A 27666-nucleotide genomic window follows, 5' to 3' on the forward strand; every position below is an offset into this window, starting at 1 on the left:
GATCCAACAGATCCACAGAGGATGCCATCGCCCACGTCCTACACACCACTCTCAGCCACGTGGACAAGAAACAGGGTAACTATGTGCGAATGCTGTTTGTTGATTACAGTTCAGCGTTTAACACAATAGTGCCCTGCAGACTGTTCACAAAGCTGAGGGATCTGGGACTCAACAGCCGTCTGTGTGCATGGGTGTTGGACTTCCTCACTGGCAGAACTCAGGTGATGAGGGTGGGCAGGTGCTTCTCCAACAGCATCACCATCAACACAGGAGCACCTCGGGGATGTGTCCTCTCGCCACTGCTCTACTCCCTCTACACTTCAGACTGTGTGGCCACCCATGGCTCCAACACCATTGTGAAGTTTGCTGACGACACAGTGGTGTTGGGTGCCATCTCCAACAACGATGAGGCGGCCTACATGGATGAAGTGAAGAATCTGGCATCGTGGTGCCAGGACAACCACCTCCAGCTGAACGTCAGCAAGGCCAAGGAGCTGGTGGTGGACTTCAGAAGGGGTCAGCACAGAGACTACAAGCCCATCATCATCAATGGAGCTCCAGTGGAGAGGGTGCAGTCCTTCAAGTATCTTGGTGTCCACATCTCCTCAGACCTGACATGGGCTGCCCACATTCAGGTCCAGACCAAAAAGGCTAGGCAGCGCCTGTATCACCTACGACAACTGAGGAAGTTCAGGGTCTCTCCAAAGATCCTCAGGATTTTCTATACAGGCGCTGTGGAGAGCATCCTCACACAGAACATGACATCGTGGTTTGGGAACAGCTGTGTGAAGGACCAAAAAGCTCTCCAGAGAGTGATCCGTACAGCAGAACGCTGCTGCAGGATTGCTCTCCCCCCGCTTCAGGACACCTACACCAGGAGATGCCGGACTAGAGCAGCGCAGATACTGAAGGACCCGTCCCATCCTGACAACAAACTGTTCCAACTTCTGCAATCTGGTAGAAGGTTCAGCATCTTCCGGGCAAGGACAGAGAGACTCAAGAGGAGCTTCTATCCCCAAGCCATCCGTGCCCTAAACACACACACCCGCCCTCTCACATCATCTATAATTGACTGAGACAGGACTCTTCCAGACACTCTAAACCAAGGCACAATGTACATTTCAATTCCTTTAATTTTAAATATGTTTATATTGTCTATCCTGTAAAATAGTCAGATGTCTATTCATATTAATGTACAGAATTCACCTGCTTGCTGCTACTACTGCACATTCACCCAGTGTACATACTATATGTCTGTATATATATATATAATGTTCTTCCTCTACACCCCCCCCCCCCCCCCCCCCCCCAATTTTTGCACATGTCGAGGAGCGTGTCAGGCTACATTTCACTGTGTGTTATACTTGTATAACTATGCATGTGACAAATAAAGAACCTTGAACCTTGAACCTTGTAAATGTCACAAAACAAACAAACGAACAAAAATGAATATCCAAAACCCTAAATGGCAACCAAATGGTTTGGCTATCTGAGAGGTAGAATATTTGTGTGCATGCCTGTAAAAGTAACAGCAATCAAAATAATGGGGAAACAGCTAAACCGAATTATTTTTGGAGTAAAAGATCGCATAAGTGTTGGTATCCAGTATAAATGCTCATAGTACTCATTATTTATTATTCACAGCTTACACCTCTTTGCTTTAATCATGCTCTATAGCAGTATTTGATTACAAACTTCTGTTTAAGACCATATTGTTTATTTTCCCTATGACCGTTCATAAAGCTTCATAGTTGTAAGAGTCTCTAGCCCAGTTGCCGACACACCTCTAAGGATTCCTTTTTCGTCCTTAGCTTTAGTCTAAATAAAATATCTGAACAGCAAGGGATGAAATTTTCCACCAACAAATTTTCTATTATTTTTTCTTCTTTGCTGTCAATATGTTTACTCCCAAATCTAGAACTGGGAGATGATTACCCAGTGCCCAAACCTCACCACACCCAAATGACAGCTAGTATTGTGTATTTTTTTTTGTCTTTCAACAGAATGGTTGAGCCCAGCCCTCCAGCACTTCACATTCACTCCAGTGGGGATGTCAACATGGCAGGCGTTGGTGTCAAAGTAGAACGTGAAGACTCTGGGGGAGGGGCTGCAATGGATACCAGCGGCGAACTTCGTAAAACGTCTCCTTCGCGTGATTGGTCAGGAACTCAGCCCCTCGAGGCTCGCCAGTTGACCCCACCACTGTCTCGCTCCCCTTCAGTAAGGATTACGAAAGGCATGACAGGGAATTTTAGGAAGTCAACAATGTGTCATAGATTGGTATATCAAAATATAAAGTATATTTGCATGTTCTTGGTGAGATTTTAATTGAGGTTCTCTTTTCTGTCCTGACAGGAGGGATCTCCAGGGAAGGACCTGCCTCACAGACAGAGCCCCATGGGACTGAAGGAACCTAGGATGCATGATCGATCAGAGGGACAATCCAACTTGAAAGAAGGTCTGTCAAAAGCAAACGCCATTTCAAAACTTTATTTACAACCACAGAGGTGCAAACCGAGAGTCAGTTCTGTCTGCCATGGTGTTGATGTTCATTAGCCTATTGAATTAATACATATTAATAATATGTAATTATAGGATTCATTGCTAGTTTTATTATTTCTTGATTGTTTGATTGCGTGCTGTTTTTAACTCAAGAGAAAGTTTTATTTGTATCATACTCTTATTTATAATTTACTTGGTGACTGACTGTACCATTATGGGTTGATGTCTTGTGCTGGTTTTATCTGTTTACCCCCAGTAGAGTTGTTGTTGCTGTAGCAACAGCTCACAGGGATCGGAATAAAGAACAAAGTCAACCTCCCAAGAAGGAAAGAAACTGTCCTGCTATTAGGAGCAATTTGGGGTTGAATGTCGAGTATTTACCAGGAGCATTTCATTTAACAGGGTGGCCCTAATGTTAGTCATTGAAACTTGCTAAGTCAATTTAGCAAAGTACTTTATACATACATTAATTTTACTTACAAATGTTCTGCAAAGAATATTTTCCCAGTTTTATAAGAGACAGCACAAATACTCGCAGACAGCCAGATACCGACAATTAGATGATATCATTGTCACGCCTGCCTACAAGCATGAGGCCTGAAGGTTTAAGCTTAGCAAAACAAGCTTTAGTCACTGACATGTAAAGTATGTCATTTTTGACTCGTGTTTTATGCAAATATTGAATGTGTGTTTTGCTTGTATAATGCCAGTTTACAGCAACGGTCATACGGTTAGTAGCCAAACCAGGATTAGACAACTGTGGGAAGGAAGAACTCAATTTTAACAGGAAGAAACTTATAATATATTATTATTAATATAAAACCAGACTCAGGAAGGCATAAATACTTAAGTTCATTAAAATTGTCAGTTGTGTATCTTGAGAGTAACGTTTTAGATCCAAGCTGTTTGGATGTTAGCATGTAGTCGGAGGGGCACTTAACAGTTTTGCCTCAGTATTTACTGGATTTCAGACAGTATCAATTCAGCCCTCAGCCTTTCTCTTTTCTGCACCTCAGTGTTATTACCTTCTGTGGGAGTCTTTCTCTCTTACTCGCACACACGTCCATATAATTTTCCCATCTCAGACTTTGATGACTCCATATCTTACGTGTTTGAGAGCGCTACATTCTGCTGCTATTCAGCATTAAACAATGCAGTCTGCTTAAAATCGATGTGTGGAAGTGATGGTTTGTCTCACAAAGCGGGGGTGTTGTTTGGATTCCTGAACGAGTTCAGGGGCTTTTTTTTTTTTGTATGTGTGATTGTGTTCAATTTCTTTGGTAGGGAGTGAAGGGCTTCTCTCTGAGCCGCGTGCAAGACTCTCGTTGCCCTCTAGTCTTTAACCAGCCTGCACTCCTTGCCTTAAATCTTTCTCAAATTTGCTCCAGTCACTGACCTTGAATTGTTCTCTGTCCAAATATTGATCCACTCAAACACTCAGAACTTCTCCCTGATGCACAAACAACCTCTGCCCTTCGACACCTCAAACGTCTTCTTCAATCAATGCCATTAGAAAAGCAGAAGAGAGGCTCAGAAAGTAGTTTAGTGTTAGATGTATTTTATTTGACAGAATATATTTTTCACGCCATCTACTGCTGCCCACTGCGGTCCCGCTGAGTACCATTAGTGTTCTCTTAACAGTGATGCCTACCATTGAGAAGCTGCTGAATGCTGACTGGAAGGACAAACTCCTGGATAAAAGCACAGTGGGGTCAGGACAGCTGAAAGGTTAGTTTCAAACACTACAAATGTTGTACATATACAATTAGACCGTATGAATTACAGCTTTTCTATTCTATTTCTCATTTGTTTTATCAATTTAAAAGCATCATATATAACAGCTTGGTGCATACAGCAGCATGTGGCAAACCATTGGTTTGACATTTAGATGGAAGATATGTAGATATTTCTTCTTCTACCTCTTTTTAAAGGTAAAACATAACCAGTGTGTGTGTGAAGGCTTAATTAACCCTAAATTTTCACCCATGCGAAAGTGAATAGAATAGAATACAATAGAATAATCCTTTAATTGTCCCACAAGGGGAAATTTTTCTTACATATTTACATTAAGGACAAAGTGTAGTGATGGCGTTACAAAACTCGTGTGTGTGTTCTGGGGTTAACAATGTAATATTTATCATATGTACAGTGATAACACACACACACACCAGTGAAATCCAGTGCTGGCTGTCACTGTGCCCGTCTCACTGATATAACCACACTCACAGCACATGTGTGCTGCTGTTATCTCAATCATTTCACTGAATTATTTGATCCCTTTTTTTAGTATTTGTTTGCACATGAATGTAATGATTATCATAAACCCACATTTGCCACACCATGTTTACCACTTGGTAGAACTGAGCAGAGAGATAGCAGACTCTAGCTGCTCGGCAGTCCTGGGTCTTCTTTTCAGCGTTTTTTGTTTCACCTTGAGGCATTAGTTGTGCCTCTCCAGATGTGCAAACTGATAAATTCACCTCTGTGCCATCAGGGATGCAAACTTTTCAACTGCTTGCTCATAACAAGCTGGATGGTCCTTCTCATTTTTAGACCAGAGGAAGTGGCATTTGTGATTTTCAGAATTTCGATTTGTCTGATCTAACAACAGTTTTGCGCTTTGCTTCAGTCCAGCTTCAGAAGGCCCGAAGATAGACGAGCATTCAGAGGTGGCCTCCTGCCTTGTCTCTTGTACACAGAGAATCCTCCAGAATCGCTGAATCGTTTAATGATATTATGTATATTTATAATCTTTCTGACTTTGCATTCAGAAACATTATTCTGAAATCTGTAGCTGCAGTTTTTTTACAGATTTGTTATCCTCTGATGTACTTCTTGGAATCTCTGAGATGCTCCTTGTATAACCAGTCATGTTACTGACCTCCTGCCAGTTAACCTAACTGGAAAGTGCTTCCCCAGCTTTGGTGCTCCCATCCCAACTTTTTTTTGAGATGTGAGATATTTTGAAGTTTTACAGTTTCTCAGCTCAGACATTTAATGTGTCTCTACAGTGAATAAAAGACAAGTTTATGAGATTTACATTTGACACATTTTTGGAATTGGCTTTGTAGTTTTGGCAGCGATGAAAGATTCATTTTCATAGTGAGGACGCGTCTGTCCTGCAAACATTATCTACAGTTTCTGATCTAAGCAGTTTGGTATAACAGCTTGTTTCTGCAAAATGGGGAAAAAAGATGCTTATCAGTTTCAACCCTTTCAACATCCTTTTCTAGCAGTTATGAGATTACAAGATAGCAATTGATTTTGAAATATAGGAAACATAAAGCAACATGTTACGAAGAAGCTTCAGGTTTTTTTCTTTGAGATTTTGGTTTTTCTGAATGTGTGAAACTTGACCCACGGAGGGTGTGAGGAGATAAAAGACAAGATATTACATTTGAAAATGATCCTGTGAAAGTTAGAAAGGTTTTTGTGAGATTGAGAAGTTTGTTATTATAACAAGATGTTTTTAAAAGAGGGAAAGTTTAACATTAAAAACTTTGCTGAAAATATTGTTTTGTGGAGGAAAAAATTACCTTTTTAGGTAATTACAAGAAATTTTTCTCAGTCTCATAAAAATGACAAAAGTTTTGTATTTTGTGAAATTTAATTTAATAAAAGCAAAAACATCTTTTTGTAAAACTGAAAAATATTATTCACCATAAAAATATGATTTTTCTTTTATAAAGAGAAGAAAAGCTTCATGTTTTGAGAAATTTTGTGGGAAAAATGGGAAAACATGAGAGGTTATATAACAAAACTGTAAGAACAAGAAGAGAATAGTATTTTTTTTATCCCTCCGGTATAATAATGGTGATAGTTGGAGACATTACTAAAGCAAAAACGGAATAAGAAGGAATAAAAAAAAAAAACGGCCTTATCCTGCATAAAAACACAAAGCCTCCCACTCCTCCCACCAGGTACCCCCGAATCTCTGGCAGAGAAGGAGCTCCAGCTGTTGATGATGATCAACCAGCTGAGTGGTCTGAGGGAGCAGCTCCTGGGAGCCCACTCTGAGCAGAGAAACATGGCCGCCCTGTTGCTGGAGAAACAGCAGCAGCAGATGGAGCTGGCTCGGCAACAGCAAGAACAGGTATCTCTACCAGATCTTTGCATCACTCACCCAGTTCAACAGAACATGCAAACATGTGGACATCTCAAAACAAATTTCTGTCTCTCTGCTGTGTATTATCTTGATAAAGAATATAAAGGGCCTTTCTGACCAAACAGACGAAAAGCCCCTGTGTGCACTGGTGCTTGTGTTCTTGCTCCATACAAACACTAGGCAAATTAGATGGCCGAAATTGAAAAAAGATCTTTGTCTAATGTGCCTTTTTTCACACAAGTCCACAGAAGGAGAACACCGCACGCACTCGCCAGCTTTTTTCTGGGAATAAATGAACCGCCGCATGCGTGCGTCATGGCTGATCGTTAGAATTTATACAGGCTAGCGCTCACTTGTTGTGTGTCTCGTTTTTCTGTGTCTCAGATCGCCAAGCAGCAGCAGCAGCTCATCCAGCAGCAGCACAAGATCAACCTGCTTCAGCAGCAGATCCAGGTCAGCTCCTCTCACGACCTTTCGCACATCTTCCTGAATCACTTCAAGGAGCAGAGTGGGAGATTAATAAATGAATGTGTGAGACGGATGGGGCTTGTCTGTAACGTGCACGTGTCCTGCTCTGTCCCAGCAGGTGAACATGCCCTACGTGATGATTCCAGCTTTCCACCCCACCACCCAACCCCTCCAGGTCAACTCTGACCCCCAGATGACCTTGCCACTGCAACCGATCCCCTGCAAGCCGAGTGAGTAATCAAGTGGAAAGGTTTCAGTTTTATTATTATTTATTTTTTCATATGCAGGCTGACAGCAGTGCAGCATTAAAAGAAAGCTCGGAGCTGCTTTGTTGGGGCAGAGTTGTTGACTCAGGCTGTGGGATCTAGGAACACCGCTCTGTATCTGTAATTTTAAGGAATATCAGGCAAACACTGCAGACATTTCTAGCAATGGCAGGCAGGCTTTTGAAACACTGGAAAGTTATGACGGCAACAACAAGGTAATATTCTTTCTAACATTATGTAATCTTTAATCCATCACTCATATTTAAACATGTTTGCAACCGTATAAAGTAACTTTCAGAGAAGTGTCCTTTAACAACCTCTGGGCTGACCTGTGTGAAGGGCATTCTGCCTCCACAGAGTAATGCATTACTTTATTCCTTGGGTTAAAAAAAGTAATGAATCATGTGTAATACGTTACTTTTACTGAGTAATAAACACAACACTGACACTGATGGTCCATTTTAGTCAGAGAAACTCCCAGCAAATCAAAGTATTTCTGGAGGGCTCAATAAGGTCATGCTGTATACTACATTCTTCTTCAAATACTGCTGTGACCTGCTAATAATCCTCCAAGGATTCCCTTGATTTAGTGAACACTGTGTTTTGTCAATTCATTCAAAGTCTTTTCTTATGCACCCTGTTGTGTGGGAAGAATGAACACTCTACTTACCAATGACTGCAAGCTTTGAAGGCCAGAAACTTTGTGCTGAAAAGATATCTCCATCAGTACAGCTCCATAAGTTGCCATCCCTGAGTGTTTATGTACTTCAACTCAGGGGCTATTTTATAGGAACTAGAAAGGCATCCGTGAGACTCCAGTGCAACAGTGCTTGAATGTACCTTTCAAACACGTATGCTTGTACAGTTAGCAGGCTACTGAGGCCACGGCTTCGAACGCCACAGCTTTGTAGAAGCTTGCTTTCACCAGCCTTAAAAGCTGTGCTTGTGGATCTTTTCAAACTTAAAGACACAAGGCCAGTCTTTAAAACAGTGTAGGTGGAATTTAAGGATAGCCATTATATCGAGAAGCGCACGTGTGCGTGAGCGGCTCTGAATGTTTTGACACATGAATGTAAAATGTGTCGGAGTGCTGGGCTGTGTAGAAGAGGTCAGCAGTAACCAGAGCGTTTTTAAAAACAATATGCATGGAGTGAAACTTTGAGCCCTTTGCTTTCATTTTGCTCAGATCTTTTATTTGTTTGGACATTTGCATGTAACCTCACGTATCAACTGGACATTGTATTTTGGGGACATTCCCTGCAACTCCCACTTGGCCATGCGCAAATTATGTTAATTCTCAAACTGTAACAAAACATCTACTGTCTCAGAATGACTGTATCACTTACTCACGTTATTATTCAACCTTAGCTGAATAAATGCTATATCACAAATTTATCTTGGCAATAGTTTGAGATTTGCCATTGGAGAGGTGATATTGCCTTATCCTCTGCACTCGATATTCTGTATAAACAAACTGCCTTCGTATTATGGTGGATTCATGGCTAATGATGCTGGAAGTGAACATTTAAATGCTAAAATGAATGTAAGGCTGTAGGACAGGGATGTCCAACAAAGACAAAGAAACCACTTTAATTACTTTGGTGTGGCGTGTATGGCAGTGTTGGGATGGGGTGGGTTTTTTTCAATAGGAAAAGCTGTAAAACTTATGAAAATACCGTTAAAAGCCCAGAGTCTATGTCTTCCTTCACACTTTCAAAAGCCGTCCACTGGGCCAGATTAGAGTCTTTGCATTTCATCCTAGATAGTCCTCAGTGAGTGCAAGTTAATGGAGGTGAAGAGCTGAAATAAACACCTGCGCTACATAAAAAGGCCACATAACATTTTAGTTTTTACAAGTATGCTATTGATCATGTGTCTGAGCTTAACAAAATTAGGCTAATGTCCTTTTTTCTTAAGCTCTGAGTATACTCTCCACGTCTGCTGTGGTCCGCTTGGGTCTGATGGGTCCACGTGACATAAATTTGGTCATCAAGGGCGAGGGTCCGTGCATATGTTTTGATGACTGCGTGGATTTTACCACTAAGCCTTTACAGTGCACTACACCAGCTGAGCATGAGTCCCAGCCATGGAAGGCTGCTTGGCTGTTGTGGCTCCAGCTGTCAGTGTCTGCAACAGGCTTTACAGTGAAGCTAATTTTACCCATAAAATGCTAGCATGTTGCTTGGTCCGTTAGGATGGTAACTAAACAATTTTTTTAACAGGCTAATGATAATAGTAATGCTAATAGTTTTACTTTTAAACTTGGTTCTGTCTAAAACTGCTGTTCGTTCTTAACCCTTAAATCGATGCATTAAGAATGGTCATTTATTTATTTTTAATTTTAACCTTTCACAGCTATGGACTACTCCATGCAGCTACTGTCAAACACTCACCCCACCCCCGTGAAGAGAAGCAGTGGTTCCCTCCGACAGGTACAGTATCACTTTATTGTGCATACCTTGTCCAACTCACTTCTTTATATGAGCACATTACTGAGAAGTCAGGGAATTATGGCTGTGTTTGCTTGCTGTATGGTGTGCGTACCTTCTGCATGTGTGTGGTTTTAGGAAGCTTAAAGAAAGTGAAGTCTTCTGGAGCGAACAAATAATATCCTTTTCTGGTATTTGGGAGGCTGAAAAGCTTTAGGAATACACCACACCCTCTGTTGAAGGTTTAATGTGTGTGGCCATAGGTGTGTGTTTTCTCGACGTGCGTGTGTGCTTGTGTGTGTGTGTGTAAATGTAGTGCGACTCGTGTTTGCACGGCAGGTTCTCAAGCAGGGATAGATCAACATAGCTTAAATAAACAAAAGGGAAGAGAGGAGGAGGATAACTTGAAGACAAAAGACTAAAAAAAATACTACAAAGGTGTGACAGATCTGCTCCGACATGCCAAATGTGCCGTGCATAGCTGGAATACACGCACACCCTTGGCCTTTGCGGTTTCACCTGAATATGTCGAAGTAGCCCCACCCCTGCTCATCTGCTCTTGCTGTGTGTTTAGGAAGCAAGTCAGCCCTTGAACCTGACGTCCAAGCCCAAGGGTCTGGAGCTGGGGAAGACACCCAGTCCACAGAGCCTGGAGCTGGGATCACTGGCGCTGCAGGGGGCATACAGACCCAGAGATCTCCAGAGAGAGATCTCCCACAGTCCACCACGATCTGCGCTCAGTGAGTTGCACACAGTCACACTGCTTTGCATGGTAAAGCATTAAAGCATTTGACGTTAACCTGCAGCACATCATATTTCCTGTAGATCTATTCACTGTTGATTTAAGGAGACTGAGCACAACGAACATAACTTTTTTGACTTTAGTGCGACAAACTAAGCATTAATAAAGGACGCTCAGATACTCATAAACAGTTATTCTCTATTTTGTATAAAATACAGTAAATACTGAGCAAGTGGCTGAAATGAATTAAAACTTTGTGCAGTCGTCTTTTTCCACAAGAGGATGATTGCATTCTTCAACTGTCATTTCCAGCAGCAGGATATGAAACTAATCATCATCTGTAGGTGACTGTTCATAAGATCCGTGATGTGTTTCTAGAGGAGGTCTTCTGATGAGAACTGACACTTTACCTTCCTCTGTCTCATTTTCTTTTCCTTCATCATCATAATTATCTTGGTCCTCATTTTGTGCTCTCCTCTTCGTGCTTTGTTTTTGTCTGCAGGTTTCCTGGGAGACGGCGACGTGGTCACCCAGGCTATCCACGATGCCCAGCAGCTCCTGAGGAGCCACGGCAGTGCGGGGCGGGAGAGGGACCGGGAGAGAGAAGTTGGTGGAAAGCCGGTGAGCTAATGTTTAAACTCCAGTTAGAGCGGTGTGTTCGAGCCACTTTAAGACACGGACTTCGTTCTGGAAATTGCCATTGTACATACTGTGCCATTTTTAGGTTAGGTTTCACTGTAGGCTATCTCTAGTAACACTGTGGCATATAGCCTACAAATGCACAAAACACACACAAAGAAACTTAATACGTGTTTTGTGTCGTAGCATTATCTCAGTCTCTTACCTGAGAATTCTTCACATCACTTTACAGTGTTTCCCACACATAGACTTTACTTAGGGCCCACCCAGGTATCCTGAAGGCCACCCAAGTATATTTTGCAATTTGTTTTCATTTTTTCGTCTGTCCGAGACCACATGAATTTGTACTGGGCAGTCAACTCAATATTATTTTTTAAATTTGTCTCTGCTAGCTAGCTACAAAAGTGCTTCCATCCCAGTGTTTTCCTATGGATGGGTTGCCTTTGTGAAGTCTAGATCAGCGGTCTCCAACCCCCGGGCCACGGACCGGTCCGTGAGTCGTTTGGTACCGGGCCGCGAGAGTGAGACTCGGGTGTGAAATTTATGGTTTTCAGGGTTTTTATCGTTTTTTAAAAAAAAAAAAAGTTTATATCGTTAACTCCCTGGGTTTTTCCCCATGTGTTATGAATAAATCTTTTTTTTGGTACTGGTACTGGTTTTATTTTGTTGTATTTATCCGCAATACCTTAAAGGCCGGTGCGTGAAAATATTGTAGGACATAAACCGGTCCGTGGCGCAAAAAAGGTTGGGAACCGCTGGTCTAGATCATAGACCTGCCCCCGTTCTGGCCACACGGGGGCAGTAAAAACATGTCGCAGATTAATGTTGCTTTGGTGATATCCTTCCACATATTCCTTTGTCATAGTGTGTTGTTTTTTTCCAGTGTTGCCACAGAACCATAGTCATAGTCATAGAAATCTAAATATTAGCTATCTTTTAGTTCTGCATGTCTCCACCAACTTCTGTCAATAATAAATAATTAATGAACTTGTAATTTACAAAATAAACATCTAATAAATAAAACTAGGGACTGAAATCACAAATTCTGTAGGATAATTTTTCCCAACGCTTCTGACTGGCTTATAAGTGTGGATTTAAAAAAAAAATATATATATATATATATATATATACACACGCTAACCTTTCAGCAACATTCGCATTCAGAAGTTTTTTAAGAACGCAGACCACCTGCCTAACGCCTGAGTCGAGGCAGGCTGGCGATCACCTCATAACCACTGGTTGCTGGAAGTTGCCAGGAGGTTGCCAATCGGTCTTTAGACCTGTGTGTCCCTCTCTTTGTTTGTTACAAGTAGCTGATATATTTATCCAGTTCCACAACCCGACGTCCATCTTTTATTTAAAATCTATGAAATTAAACCAGCACAGCTTCACATAATGTTGTACAGAACTGACTGTGTTTGTGTGCTTAATCACACCACTCAGTTTACGTTAGCTGTATTAAAATAAATATATGGACTCCTGATGTAAACGGTGTATTGCTCTTTCTCTGGTCGACATTTAGAGGTTGGTTTAGGGTTACATGGTGCTGCGCTCCTCCTGAGTATCCAATAGATCCGCACCCACATGCAGAAGCACATTATTACAGCTTAAGTCAGCTGAGTAAACTGTAAACTGCTGTTTGTAAGTGCTACTAGACTATCTCAAAATTGCATATTTTGTTCGAGAACCTGCTGTTTATTTTGTTTTGCTTCTTGTGAAAATGGTCTTCTATTGGGTTCTTACGTTTTTGTTCTTTAAGGTGGCTAAAGCTTTGGTCTCTGCTCCGTCCTAAGCAACAGCTGTTGCAGCCTTACAATACCACAAAGGCCTCAGTGTGGCATTGACTGAGCCACCTGCCCTGTCTCTTTGTCCACAGTAATACTGTAATCTGTGGCTCTCCTCCTTCTCCTCCTCCTCCTCTCCTCCATTATCCTGCTCCATCTCGCCTTGGCGGCTGTGTTAACACCAATACTGTTGACTGACCTATTTTGGTATTGCGCTTCACACCGCTGCATGTGGATGAATAGCGTTTTACAGCGCGGGGAATGGTCGACAGATAATACGCTGATGGTGTGGTAGTTTTGCAAATTCAGAGTTGCCACATTCCCGTCCCTGCCTTGTCTTCTTTACCTTTCCTCCCTCCAACAATAAATACCATTCTTCCTCCTCCATAGTGTTGTCATTTCCTGTCTTTGCATTTACAGCTCTGCATTTAAGCAGCGGCTGATATGGTGAGCGTGCCATGTCTTTACCTTAAATAGCACTCCAGTGTAACACGTGTGCCATGAACACTCCTCTTCGACATTAGGTCACCTTTTTTTTTTTTTTTTTTACTGCAGTGCAAATTTAAATCGTCTCTTTGTGCTGGTGTGTGAATATTTGTCTGACTTTAGACCATTTCTGAGTTCATATGTCTTTGTTTTTTCTTTTTGTTCTTTTAATGTCTGCAGGATTTTAAGGTTTCTCCTCGCAATGAGAGGATGTCTCAGAGTGAGAGAGGTGAGAACAGACATGGCCTGCCGTCCACTGAGGACCACCTCAGCAGTGATTCTGAGGGTAGGCATCCCTGAAAAAGTCTGTTTAATGCCTATCTGTGTTTTGCCAAGTTGTTGTTGTAATGAGACCAACATTTGTTACGCTGCCCTGATAGCTTATTATATCATTATGGTACCCATCCATTTATCTTTGTCATTATATTCAAATATTTTATTTTATTTGATTGAGTCATATAATTTTATTAAAATTAGCATTTTTTTCTCCATGGAAGTAGCATGCAGTATAACCTGTTTAGATTGACCTAGATTAGATTGGGTGGCTTTAGCTCGGACGGTAAAATAGGTCATTTGCTAATCAGAAAGTTGGAGTTTTGCTCCAGTCTGCAAGACACTGGACCCTAAGTTGCTTTTTGATGCGTTCATCAGAGTGTGAAAGTGTGTGAATGCTACATAGAAAGTGTTTAAGTTAAAAAAGTGCTTGTATAAATGTGTATGAATGTGTGAATGAGGTATGTTGTGTAAAGTGGTTTGAGTGCTTAAGTAGAGTAGAAAGGTGTTATAGAAGAAGTCAAGTCAAGTCAACTTTATTTGTCAATTCTGCCACATGTACAGGACATACAGAGAATAGAAATTTCGTTACTCTCAAACCCTAGATGAACCAGTCCATTTACCATTTAACAGATTGCTAGCAGGCATGAGAACGCTAGAGAAGCCACAAAGTGAACACTGAAGAAGTTTCTTTGAAGTCAATTCAGGTTTTTTACATAGCACCAAAACACCTCAAGGCACTTTGTGCTTATTTGCAAGGAGTCACCACAAGAGATATTAGATTTGGCAGATTTTTTGCACCAATGTAACCTCTGATGCAAACTCTAAAAGATTAATGTCTCCTTCTGAACTCTAATCAGGAACCTTCCACATGTTAGGCATATGCCTATATCATTACACTATAGAGCTAATCGACACAGCAAGTGCTAACTTTAATTTTAGCACTAAAAGGTGCTAATTACCTAGTGTGACTTTAACTTGAATTCTGGCTCCCTTTTGTCCAAGCTAATAGTCTGCAATACTGCCCATTAAATTACCTGTTTTATCGCTCCCCTAAGCGCCACTGTCAAAATCTAGCTAGCTAAATGCTCATCTGCATTGCCTAGAAGCAACCAGGCAAGCTCATGTATGCAAGCTAATATTAGCTTACTTCCATATTGGAAAAATACTAATCAAAGGCATTACTGTCACTCAGATGTTGATCTCGGTAAAGCAACCACTTGGCTAAATCAGGAGAGCCTGTTTAATGTTGTTTGTTTCTGGGAAATAGCACGATTAGCAGAAATGTTTTCTTCCAAACATGCTTTATTAATGTGCCATCAGAATATGGCACAGACATTTAAAGATGAAAATACAATATCCAAGACCTTCAGATTTAGCTTCATCAAAGTAATAACCTTATCTTTGTAAAGCTTAGTAACTCCTGTCTTTGGTTTAAACGTCAGGATGGAGAATGTGAATCATATGAAATTGGATGTTTGTGGGTGAAGAGAAACTTTCACCAATTTTAGTGTTGCAAGAAAAAAAGGTTAATATTCAGACATGCACCACTTACAGCAAGAAACAAATAGCTATTCCTCTATATATTTGTAACATATTTACAAGCCAGCCTGTACCCTTGTTTACTGTAGGTACCCTGAACGTTTCGGTCCCAGGCGGCTACGCTGAGGCACGGCCGCCTCCCTCCTCAGGCCACATAAAGAGACCCATGAATGCCTTTATGGTGTGGGCCAAGGACGAGCGCAGGAGGATCCTGCAAACTTACCCTGACATGCACAACTCCTCCATCAGCAAGATCCTGGGTGAGAGCAGCAGTGGTTAGGGGTGGGTTTATGTCTCTATTCTGAGACCCTGCCTGGCACATGTGAGGCAGTAAAGACCCACCTGCTTCTTCACACACACACACACACACACACACACACACACACACACACACACACACACACACACAGGGATGAATCCCTTTCCCTCAAACAAACATTTACATTCCTTTGTATTGTAGAGAGTTTGTGTGTCTATCTTTCACACAGACACACATAAAAACCACTAATTTGCTTAAATACATAGTACTGATTACTTGCCTAATACTTATCTTTCAATGCAAAAAACACAGTTTTGACCACAACCCTAAACATGCTGCTTTTTGACCTTGAATTATTTCAAAATGTTTGCTTTTGAATAACCTTTATGGAAGCATCAGGTAGTTTGTGGCACAGAAACTAATAGGTAATTCTGCCTATCACCATATACTATGAGTTAGCTTTAACCAGTCAGATTCAATTCAATTTTATTTATATAGCGCCAAATCACAACAAAAGTCGTCTCAAGGCGCTTTATATCAGTGAATGTGAGAGAGCGTGATCGAGATAGTTAGTTAAAAAACGAAACGGGAAAGAAAACACGAAGAAACGGGGCTTTGCATATCATGAGATTTAGATGTGTGGATCTTTTTGAGGGCAGCATCAGTGCAGTCTCCATTCACTACAATTTGATTTATGTTCTCTGTAAAGAGAGACTCAGAGTATTTTAACAGGAACTTTCAGTGTTAAAAATTAGGGGCATGACTAAGTCAAGTCTGAACACAAACGCATATTTTTAGAAATGAAGTGAAAGAATGGTTAGAAAGGAAAGATGAGATTCTTTGGAACTTGCTGGGGAATCAGCAGCTTTTTAGGTTTTCTTCAGTCTTGAGGTAATCCTTTGAGAGTTACCAGTAAATGCAGTGATAAATAAACTTTCCAAAATGTAAAGGAACACGTGTATGACGTCTGAGTCTAGGTCATCAGCATAGACTAACCCTTTATTTTGGGTGATGGCCCAAAAATGTGAACGTGTCAGTTAGAGTAAATTTCTTTTTCACTTTATTGCCAATAATTGGGAGAATAAAGTAATAAAGGCAAAAATGACACATTCTGGTAGTCTGATGTTAGTGTTGGGCTCATCACCAGTGATGAATTAGACTGCAGAGGTACCAGAATTAACGGCCTGAATCTTTCGCCAATTTTACTTTCTCTTCTTAAGAAAGACTTAAAAATAGTGGCACTAATGTCCCCCACTGTGACGAACCAAAAAAGAAAATTGCTGTATTTAGGTAGGACTGTAAAACCCCGATAACTAAACCTCATAATTAAGAGATATTTTTTCTAATATCCAGAAGGAGGGCTACTGCAGCCTCTTTTTGGTTATATTTTGATGTTAACACTGTAGCAGCGTCCTTGGGAAGACTCAAATAGGAAAAGAGCTATCATCTAAGATAAGTGAATGTTGATGGGAGTTTAAAGGTGCATAAAAAATGAATCAAATCTGCTTGAAACTTTTTGTCGAAATCTGAATGAATGAGAACAAAAATGAAACCACGTGGGCCCGACAAGCATTTTAAGCTTCCTCTCTTGCATAACCATTCTGTTAATGGATTAACAAAAGGAGGATCCGAATGAAGGACAATGCAAACCGGATACCAAACAAAAGGGCAAGCTTTCAGCAGCTTACTTAAACTTACAGCAGAGAACAATGAGGGGGAAGAAAACTCCAAGGTTGGGTTAATCGAGAAACGGGAATCCAGGAGAGTAAACAGATGGAAAAACTGAAAGAGTGACAAAAAGACTGAAGGTGAGACGGGATAAATAAACAGGGATCTAATTGGGAACAGGTGGGACAATGAGGGCAGGGCTGATGATTACAAAGGAGGGGAGACAAAAAGGAAGTAAAATAACAAAAGGTGTGCAAGGAAAGATAATTACCAAAGTAAGACAACATGTAGATGCAGGCAGAGTAGCACATAAAACACAGGACAAATGCTTCAAAAACCCCACAAGAAATGAAACATGGCGAGCCATGACAGCTTCTGCTGCTGGAGAACATGAACTCACTCCTTTGTGTTGATGCGTCTTTGTCTGTAGGCTCGCGGTGGAAAGCCATGTCTAACCAGGAGAAGCAGCCTTACTACGAAGAGCAGGCGAGGCTGAGCAGGCAGCATCTGGAGCGCTACCCCGATTACAAATACAAACCCCGACCCAAACGGACCTGCATAGTGGAGGGACGGCGGCTGCGGGTGGGCGAGTACAAGGCCATGATGAAGAGCCGCCGGCAGGAACAGAGAGGGACCTACGGGCACAGGTAGAGTCTGAGCAGCTTTGAGAAACAACTTGCGAAAGAATTTGTCCCTGGCAGAAAAACACTGACAATTCAATCCCCTGACAAGAGTTTGTGCTGCACCTCCACACACTGGAGACAATGCTTGCAGCTCTCAAAGCCCCCCCTTTTTATCCTCCTTTATTCTTGAAGACACAAACAAAAGTGGAGTACTGCAACTGCAGCTGGGCTGTTCACTGTGTCCTCGACAATGAATAGAATCCCTCTCTATTGGTCCCTCTAACTCCTTCTAGTTAAGCTGGAGGAGTTGGAGGCTGGAAATGTTAACAGTGGTTGTTTTGGAGTGCTTTTCTGTTTCACTCTTGTTTGTCTTTGCTTTAGCACATGTAGCCTCTATTAGGCTCTTTATAGAAACAAAACATCAATATCAGGGTGTCACACTGGCCTAAAGCTTCAATCCTGTTTCTTTCATATTGAAGACACTGGTAGACTGACTGGCTCGTATACTTATGAAGGAGAACAATACCGGCCTAATGTGCCATTGGGTTTTACCATTTTAGCGTTAAAACAGCTCTAACCTGTTGAGGCCTGGGCTCCAACAGGACCTTTAAAGGTGCTCTGTGGTGTCACGCACCAAGATACCAGCAACAGAACCCTTAACTCCTGTAAACGGAGAGGTGGAGTTGCTGCGGATCAGACTTGTTCGAGCACTTACCCTTAGACTCGGTTGCTGGTTTAGGATCTGTTGACAAGTATTCGGCATGGCCGAACGGGAGCGCTCCGGGAGCCTTGCCCGCTCGGAGATGATCCAAAACAACGATCTGATATTTGTCAAAATTTTTTAAACCATTAAAGGTGGTTTATTAAAACATAGATTACAAAAAACAACTTACTGCCATGAAGCGTGACTACAGACGCTTCACCCAATCAGCGCTTGTGATGTTGAAACAGATCGGCTGCCATGGCAGCAAAACATACACACACGCATACAAACAACACAGACGTGAAAATGTAACGTCCAGTTTTAAAATATATGCATTTTACACTCTGGTGTTACAGCTCTCATGATATTGTAATCTGTGTTTATATATACTGCCTGCTTAGCACTACCTAAAAAACCAAAGCTAAGCTAACTCTTAGCTAAACAACACTAAACATATTTGGTTTGGAGGGGGATTAGCACAAATATCTAGCTTTAGCTAATAAATTAAACACTCTACTTTTTGATGTTTAGCTGGTTGGTGAATGGTTGCTGCCAATCACTATCTAACTGATTGCCAAGCCCCATTCACACAGGACTAGAGACCTGCCACTAACACCAGTAACCACCGTTTCCTAAGGGATACTGTGTCAATCCGGTTGTTCAGTGATGACGCGACGAATCCTACTTCCGGGTCTAAAGTAGTCTGCGTTTAATATGGCTTTTGTGTTGTTAACATGTTTAATGTTATGTATTTTCTTCTATTTGATCTCAAAAAGCTCCTAAAACAGTCAGTGATCACTGTTGACCTCCCTCGGCTTTTATTACCACTAATCATTTATTTAAGCTCAGTTTTTAAAACCTTAGGATGTAACTACAGCCCAGCCCATGCAGCAGTATATGAATGACTAACCTCGTATTGTGGATGGATTATCTCAGTTGTTCTCCTGGCTGAAGTTTGGTCCTTTTACAGCATCCTGCCATGCGATTACATTTGTTCCTGATCACCGAGAACACTCACGTTAACTTTTATCGAGTGGGAAAAAAGTTAGCTTGTTTATATTATGCTAACATAGCTGTGTCGCTAGCGGTCACGTAGCACATCATTATATACCAGCTAGCCAAACTTCAGTAACCCTACAAACGTCACTGCTGTTTAGTTTTCTGTCTTCATTTATGCTGAAAGTGATAACAGAGCTGTACGTTTTAATTTGTTTCCAAAACCCCGCAGTCAGGACATGCTATATTGTATTTAGATAGAAGCTAGCGAGCTAACTCCCTGCTAACTTCTAACTCCGTTAAATGTCATAAATTCCGTTTTCATGGATGCCTGGATGTTAAACTCAGTTGTTACACCTGGTAGAGCAGAACGCTGATCATTTTATTAAAGATGAAAGACTTTAGACAGTTTTTCAACTCTCAGTAATGCCATAGTGATCGTTTGATATATGGACCTGCAGTGGAGTTTAGGTCCAGACACGGCTAGTGACGTCAGACTGAACAACCGGATATCAGCATTTTAAAGCCCTTGATTAACTTTTTCATTGACAATAAATGCCTCAGAATATCTGAATATACGTGTCACTTCCTGTCTTTGCAGTCAAACGGAGCCACAGCAGATCCATTACCCCCACAGTGATGGCCAGTACCCGGGGGGTAGCAGCTCGGTCTCTGTCGCTACCATGCCTTTTCACCCCGCGCTACTGGAGCATTACCTGCCGCAAGTCCCGCCCATCCCTCGCAGAGCTGAGGGACAGACCACACCCACCTCTCTGCCTAGGGAGAGAGAGCGGGAACGCAAGAGGGAGCGACCGCCATACAGCGAAGGAGAGGAAAGTGATGGGGGAGAGAGGAGTGAGGGGGAACTGGTGCTCCTAACGGACTAAAGAAAGGCAACTGGTAGAGGAGCCAGGAAAAGGAAAATTAAAGATGAGGGATAGGATGAGAGGGGAGGGTAGCTGAGGTGGGCGGGTTGCTCTTTGATGAATGACAGTCAGAGAGGAGGAATGGAGGATGAACTAAAGAAATGGTGAGGGAGTGTGTGAATGGGGGAATAAAAAAGTAAATGTCATACTCACCCCGTTGTAAATTAGCCTATTCTCCAGTAAAACCTCGCCTACACAAACGCATAAAGGCAAGCTTTTATCATTTCCCGTTACACGTATCATGTCATCACATGCTTTGTGTCAAAACTTTGGAGTTATATTTATGAAGGTTTAACATTTAATCCCTTCTGCTTCTTGTTTTCTCCCCATGTTGACTTATGGCAAACAAAATGCCCCCACAGGGACTGGAATTAAAGCAGATTGATTAAAAGTTCAGCAGAGTACCTGTTTCCTCCTGTCAGACAGCTGAGGATCAGCCACTCTGGGGTTCAGTATGTCAGCTTTGCCACCTGCTGGAGAAGAGTGGTTATTACTACTGTTGCCACACATCCTATTTAAGTTACACCACAAATCAAACTGGAGGGATAAAATAATTTGGTGATTAAAGGTGCATTTCAGCAGTTTTAGTACTGTGTGCTTAACGAGATTAAAAAAATAATGGTCATATTCAGTAACAGTTGCCTCGGGCCATAGGATGGTTCAAGACGGAAAAAAATATATCCTATATGCACACTGCCACTTAAATGTGTGTGCGTTTGTAACTCAGGCTTTATGTTAGAAATGTTCAGTCTTTAAGCTCATCACTGCACACAAATGTGAGGCACTAAAAGTAAAGGGTAAACAGCCTGCAGGGGGCTGAAACAGCAGGTAGGGCAGCAGCAGTATTAACATGTCAGGGGGAGAGATTCAGTCATCTGGCCAGCAGACGCTGCTGCTACCTTCCCTGAGTCTGTGCAGTGAGCGTTGAGAGTGCTAACTCTCTCTCTCTGACTTAGTCTAGCTAACGACAAAAAGCACAGATTGTGTTTGGCACACTCTTATTCTGCATTTGCACCAGTTGGAGAGTTAGCATTAAAGGTTTATCTCAACAATCCTTCTCCCCAAATTTGCATGATCCATGTTCGATCTGAGCTATCAGCCTTTCTACACATCCAATTGGCAGTTGTTGCCGATCTACAAGTCACTTTGCAACTCACCTTTCCACAGGATTCTCCTTATATACTGAATCTGAACTAATCCATTGTCATGTCTGCCGCTCTGTTGTGCACAGGGCCCTCCCATCTCTGGCTTTCTATGTATGGAGTGGAAGGGCATCCCAGAATAGTGACATGCCATATATAAATATATATACGACAATCTTTTCTGTGTATAGATTTATATAGCACCAGCCAAAAGCAAAGCTAGCTTTGAGCTGATAAAGCAGGACTTCATTCAGGGTAGTTCAGGACGTGCTTTTTTCAAAAGTCTTTTTCTGGTCGGACAGGCCTTGTTGCCCAAAAGTAACGTACAATTAATCAACACTGCAACCTCACCATCATCCTCCCACATCTCACTGTTAGTTTGAGCCATGCTGCTGTCATCGTGTGTCCATCAGTGCCCTCTCCACAGCATGGTGGGTTAACTTCAGCCTATCCTATTTTTTTATACCTCTGTTTGCTTCTTTGCATGTTTACTGGATGTCGTGTTGAACACCTCGTATCTGTGTATCCAAATGTCTGCTGTGTTTTTCTTCTGAGATGCAGCCTCTCGCAGCATTATTATTATTATTATCATTATTATCACTATGCTTTTTTTTAATCTTTAAAAATGTTTGTCAATTTCATCTAAAAAGGCTAAAGTATTCCTTTCATCATCTTTTACGTTCCTGTTCCTGTAACAGAGAGGCAGATCATCCCCAAAACTGTGAGGCTGTGTCCCTAATCACTGCTTCTCTCCTGCCTTAGATCTGTTATACACAGCAGTCAGCAGCAGGTTTTTGGACAACTGACCTTCATTTTGCATTGTTGAGTAGTGCAATGCCATTTAACACACACTCATACACATATGTGTGTGTGTGTGTGTGATGTAAACTGAGAGTGCAGTATAGAGTAATTAGGGAGTGGTTTTGGACACAGCCTGTGCCTCAGATTGGAGAGAGAGCTGTTGTTTATTGGTACAAAACCCCCATTTCCTTATGATGGGAACAAATGTTTATCTATAAAAATTTATATATAATATTACCCAAAGCAAAAGGAAGGTAGATTTAGCAATGAGAACTCCAGACACCATAATCATCCCTGCGTCCTTAGTAACATTTACTCCTCGTAAGCACTTACTAGTGTGTATTCTTTAGCAAGTTTAACATGCTGAAAAAGCAAAACTAGGTTTTTTGCAGTTAGTCTGCATGTAAAAGATGGACTGGGACTTTACCCATTTGTTTTGCACTTGTGACTGATGCCATGTTATTTCTTTTAAATTAGTAATTAGCTAATGCTGGCAAGCTTGGCTAGCAAGTTACAAATATGGACAGGTGTAACTGACTGCTTAACACTGCCAATTAGGTTTTTTTAGGCACCCCCCCCCAAAAAACAAAACAAAACAAAAAACAATGCCAATTCGTGCAGAAGACAAAAAAATACTAGGAACACTCACCAAAATGGAAGGACAGACTTCCACATGTCAGGCGTACCATAGATCACATCTATGGTCTCAAAGTGCGCATGCGCCAACCAGCGTGCAGCCTGTTACAGTCGAAATAATTTCCCCCAGGGATCAATAAAGTATTCTGATTCTGATTCTGATTCTGATTCTGGTATACCATTTGTTATATACTTAAGTTAAAAGGATAAAAGAAACAAACATGGTTTAGTGAGGGAGTGTGTGAATGGGGGAATAAAAAAGTAAATGTCATACTCACCCCGTTGTAAATTAGCCTATTCTCCAGTAAAACCTCGCCTACACAAACGCATAAAGGCAAGCTTTTATCATTTCCCGTTACGCGTATCATGTCATCACATGCTTTGTGTCAAAACTTTGAATTAAGTGGCTTCATGTCAATCAGTGTGGCCATACCCCAAACTTATTTCCTTTGTAATGCTAGTAATTTGGGTCTTTTAATGTGAAAGCATGTGGACTGACTTGCTTTTGGAGAAATGCTAACAGTAGCAGCTTTGCATACTCCCTCTATTCCTAAATCAACAGACTGAAGACAAATCTGTCTTTTTTTTTTTTTTAATACCTTAAACCAGCGGTCTCCAACCTTTTTTGCGCCACGGACCGGTTTATGCCCGACAATATTTTCACGGACCGGCCTTTAAGGTGTCGTGGATAAATACAACAAAATAAAACTAGTACCATTACCGAAAAAAAGAAGATTTATTCATAACACACGTGAAAAGACCCAGGAAAACTGAGCTAACGATAAAAACGATGACAAAATAACGCTGTAAACCGATTAAAAACCCTGAAAACCATACATTTCACACCTGAGCCTCAACTCTCGCGGCCCGGTACCAAACGACTCACGGACCGGTACCGGTCCGAGGCCCGGGGGTTGGGGACCGCTGCCTTAAACCCTTAACTTTTTAAGTAGCAGTAGTAAAGGTTAGTAAAGATTTTTTAACAGATGAGTAGAATAGAATGCGTTATAAATGTAGCAGCTCTATTCTTTGATCCACTGAATAAACTAAAGCTCGAAATAGACTTGCTACTTCCTGGAAACATGCCAGGAAGTAGCAAGACCCAAGGATAATTTAACTTTTAGACCCAAGGATAATTTTGGTGCCTTTGTTCTCATCATTCAGTGACCTTGTTGACTGAACATAAAGTTTGTGCGACTGGCTCAATCCTTCATTGGCTGACTGCAAAGTTGACAAATCAAAGTGGCAGACCTCCTTGGGGTTGGGGCTCGTTGTAAGGATGCTGGCTTTTGTGTACAGAGATGGATATCAATGACATGTTTAAAATGTTTATCCTATTTTAGTGAGACGTGATGAGGAGTCACCTGTCGTTAACCCCTGCTGATGTAAATATAGAAAGAGACTTTATTTTGTTTATAAGAGCTTGTGTAATTTAAAGGTGTACATTTCTCTATGTTTTCACAGTTTTGTGCTTTTTTGTTGTTGTTTTTTCAAAAGATATTAAAATTGCTTGTGTTAATTGTGTCTGGTGTGACTTTTTTTAAACATTTATTTATATATATATATATATATATATATATATATATATATATATATATATATATATATATATATATATATATATATATATATATATATATATATATATATATATATATATATATATACACATATATATATATATATATATATACACATATATATATATATATATATACACATATATATATATATATATATACACATATATATATATATATATATATATATATATATATATATATATATATATATAACCGAAGGTCGGACAGTCCTGATCCCCAAGGACCCCAAGAAGGGACCGGTCCCCTCCAACTACCGACCAATAACCTGCCTCAGTACTACATGGAAGCTCCTGTCAGGCATCATATCGGCTAAGATGAACAGGCACATGGGTCAATACATGAGCAGGACACAGAAAGGAATTGGCAAGAATACCAGAGGCGCAAAACACCAGCTACTGGTAGACAGAACAGTCAGCCGAGATTGCAAGACCAGACTGACCAACCTGTGCACTGCCTGGATTGATTACAAGAAGGCCTATGACTCAATGCCCCACAGCTGGATACTGGAATGCCTAGAATTGTACAAGATCAATGGGACCCTAAGAGCCTTCATCAGGAACTCAATGGGGATGTGGCGTACAACACTAGAGGCCAACTCCAAGCCCATAGCACAAGTCACCATCAAGTGCGGGATCTACCAAGGAGATGCTCTGTCCCCACTGCTGTTCTGCATAGGCCTGAACCCCCTCAGTGAGATCATTAACAAGACTGGCTACGGATACCGACTACGGAACGGAGCAGTTGTCAGCCACCTCCTGTACATGGATGACATCAAGCTGTATGCCAAGAGTGAACGAGACATCAATTCACTGATCCATACTACCAGGCTATACAGCAATGACATTGGAATGTCGTTCGGACTGGAGAAGTGTAGTCGGATGGTAACAAAGAGAGGGAAGGTAGTCAGAACTGAGGGGATTGAACTACCAGAAGGCAACATTGCAGACATAGAGGACAGTTACAAGTACCTGGGGATCCCACAGGTGAATGGGAACCATGAAGAGGCCGCTAGAAAAGCTGCAACCACCAAGTACCTGCAGAGGGTCAGGCAAGTCCTGAGGAGTCAGCTGAATGGTAAGAACAAGATCCGGGCCATCAACACGTACGCCCTGCCTGTGATCAGGTACCCTGCTGGGGTAATAGGCTGGCCAAAGGAGGAGATAGAAGCCACTGACATAAAGACAAGAAAGCTCCTTACCATGCATGGAGGGTTTCACCCCAAGTCCAGCACCCTGAGGCTGTACGCTAAGCGGAAGGAAGGGGGCCGGGGACTGGTGAGTGTCAGCACCACAGTCCAGGATGAGACAAGGAACATCCAAGAATACATTGGGAAGATGGCCCCAACTGACCGAGTGCTCAGTGAATACCTCAGGCAGCAGAAACCCAAGAAAGAGGAGGGAGACGAGGAACCACCATGGAAGGACAGGCCCCTGCACGGTATGTACCACCGGCAGATAGAGGAGGTGGCTGATATCCAGAAATCCTACCAGTGGCTGGACAAAGCTGGACTGAAAGACAGCACAGAGGCACTAATCATGGCAGCACAAGAACAAGCTCTGAGTACAAGATCCATAGAGGCTGGGGTCTATCACACCAGGCAAGACCCCAGGTGCAGGCTGTGTAAAGATGCCCCAGAGACAATCCAGCACATAACAGCAGGGTGCAAGATGCTAGCAGGCAAGGCATACATGGAACGCCATAACCAAGTGGCCGGCATAGTGTACAGGAACATCTGTGCCGAGTATAACCTGGAAGTCCCGAGGTCAAAATGGGAGATGCCCCCAAGGGTGGTGGAGAATGACCGAGCTAAGATCCTGTGGGACTTCCAGATACAGACGGACAAAATGGTGGTGGCTAACCAACCGGACATAGTGGTGGTAGACAAACAGAAGAAGACGGCCGTAGTGATCGATGTAGCGGTTCCGAATGACAGCAATATCAGGAAGAAGGAACACGAGAAGCTGGAGAAATACCAAGGGCTCAGAGAAGAGCTCGAGAGGATGTGGAGGGTGAAGGTAACGGTGGTCCCCGTGGTAATCGGAGCACTAGGTGCGGTGACTCCCAAGCTAGGCGAGTGGCTCCAGCAGATCCCGGGAACAACATCGGAGATCTCTGTCCAGAAGAGCGCAGTCCTGGGAACAGCTAAGATACTACGCAGGACCCTCAAGCTCCCAGGCCTCTGGTAGAGGACCCGAGCTTGAAGGATAAACCGCCCGCAGGGGCGTGCTGGGTGTTGTTATATATATATATATATATATATATTATATTATATTATATTATATTATATTATATTATATTATATTATATTATATATTGAAGAGAAAATCTCCGTCCCGGTTTCCCTCCAAGGCGTGAGCACCGATAAGCAGAGTTTTGTCCTTTCCTTATAAGATTCCTAATTATTCAAAGTAACACTCAGGTATGCCGCTCAGCTGGGTTAGTTACGACGTCGGGAGCAGCTTGGGAGAACAAGGAAACACAGACTGCTTCAGGTTGCCTTCCCAAATCGACTCAAAGGTTTATTTATCATACAACAGCTTATATAGAGGAAAAAGGTTCGTGTGTCAGCAGATTCTCAGTTCAAACCGGTACAGACCAAATAAGGAAACGTCTTCCTTCCTTGTGAGCAAAGAAGTATCCTTTGTGTAGTTTATCAGTTCAGCTACAATTTATGATCATCCCAGCAAAATACACTCCTAGACATAGAATACAGAGTTCTTTCATTAGTGAATTCTGAAACGAACCACCTGGCTTTTTAACAAGCTCTTTTATAAAAGATAAGGAAGGGAGGATGGGAGTAAGGAAGTGGTCTCGTCTCTGTGGTATTTTCGACCTTGGGGTACCAGCCTGTGAGTCTTACACATCAATACATGGGTCAGAGATAGGGTTGCCAACTCCCTGAAAAATAAATAAGGGACACCTCGTGGCCAGGGCCGGGCAACCTAGTTGTCTTCACCCTTCCCATTGTGGTAGCTCTTTTTTGTGTGTGTGAAATTATTTTTTAACCATTTGACTTGAATTAGATTTAAGCAGATGCATATTCTTTGTGATATGACCATATGGGAAACAAAT

The 27666-nt window shown here is 41.9% G+C and overlaps 1 protein-coding gene across 5 annotated transcripts in view; it reads left to right on the forward strand.

Annotated features, from left to right (window-relative positions):
• sox13 (SRY-box transcription factor 13) overlaps positions 1-24509 on the forward strand; it is a 53406-nt gene extending 28897 nt beyond the window's left edge. For 4 of the 5 annotated variants that reach the window (XM_026169004.2, XM_026169005.2, XM_026169006.2 and 1 more), the window contains 13 exons: positions 2004-2220; positions 2356-2458; positions 4144-4230; positions 6423-6595; positions 6992-7060; positions 7191-7305; positions 9697-9773; positions 10345-10510; positions 11015-11133; positions 13602-13707; positions 15326-15496; positions 17594-17810; positions 20087-24509. In XM_026169004.2, the coding sequence (XP_026024789.1) occupies positions 2005-2220; positions 2356-2458; positions 4144-4230; positions 6423-6595; positions 6992-7060; positions 7191-7305; positions 9697-9773; positions 10345-10510; positions 11015-11133; positions 13602-13707; positions 15326-15496; positions 17594-17810; positions 20087-20372 (1905 nt within the window). In that variant the 5' untranslated portion in view covers position 2004 and the 3' untranslated portion in view covers positions 20373-24509. The remainder of the gene's footprint in view (positions 1-2003; positions 2221-2355; positions 2459-4143; positions 4231-6422; positions 6596-6991; positions 7061-7190; positions 7306-9696; positions 9774-10344; positions 10511-11014; positions 11134-13601; positions 13708-15325; positions 15497-17593; positions 17811-20086) is intronic. The other variant, XM_026169003.2, reaches the window with a different exon arrangement.
• Positions 24510-27666: the final 3157 nt, after the last annotated feature.

The sequence above is a fragment of the Astatotilapia calliptera genome, chromosome 5 (assembly GCF_964374335.1).
Source record: "Astatotilapia calliptera chromosome 5, fAstCal68.1, whole genome shotgun sequence".
In the NCBI taxonomy this organism is placed as follows: domain Eukaryota; kingdom Metazoa; phylum Chordata; class Actinopteri; order Cichliformes; family Cichlidae; genus Astatotilapia; species Astatotilapia calliptera.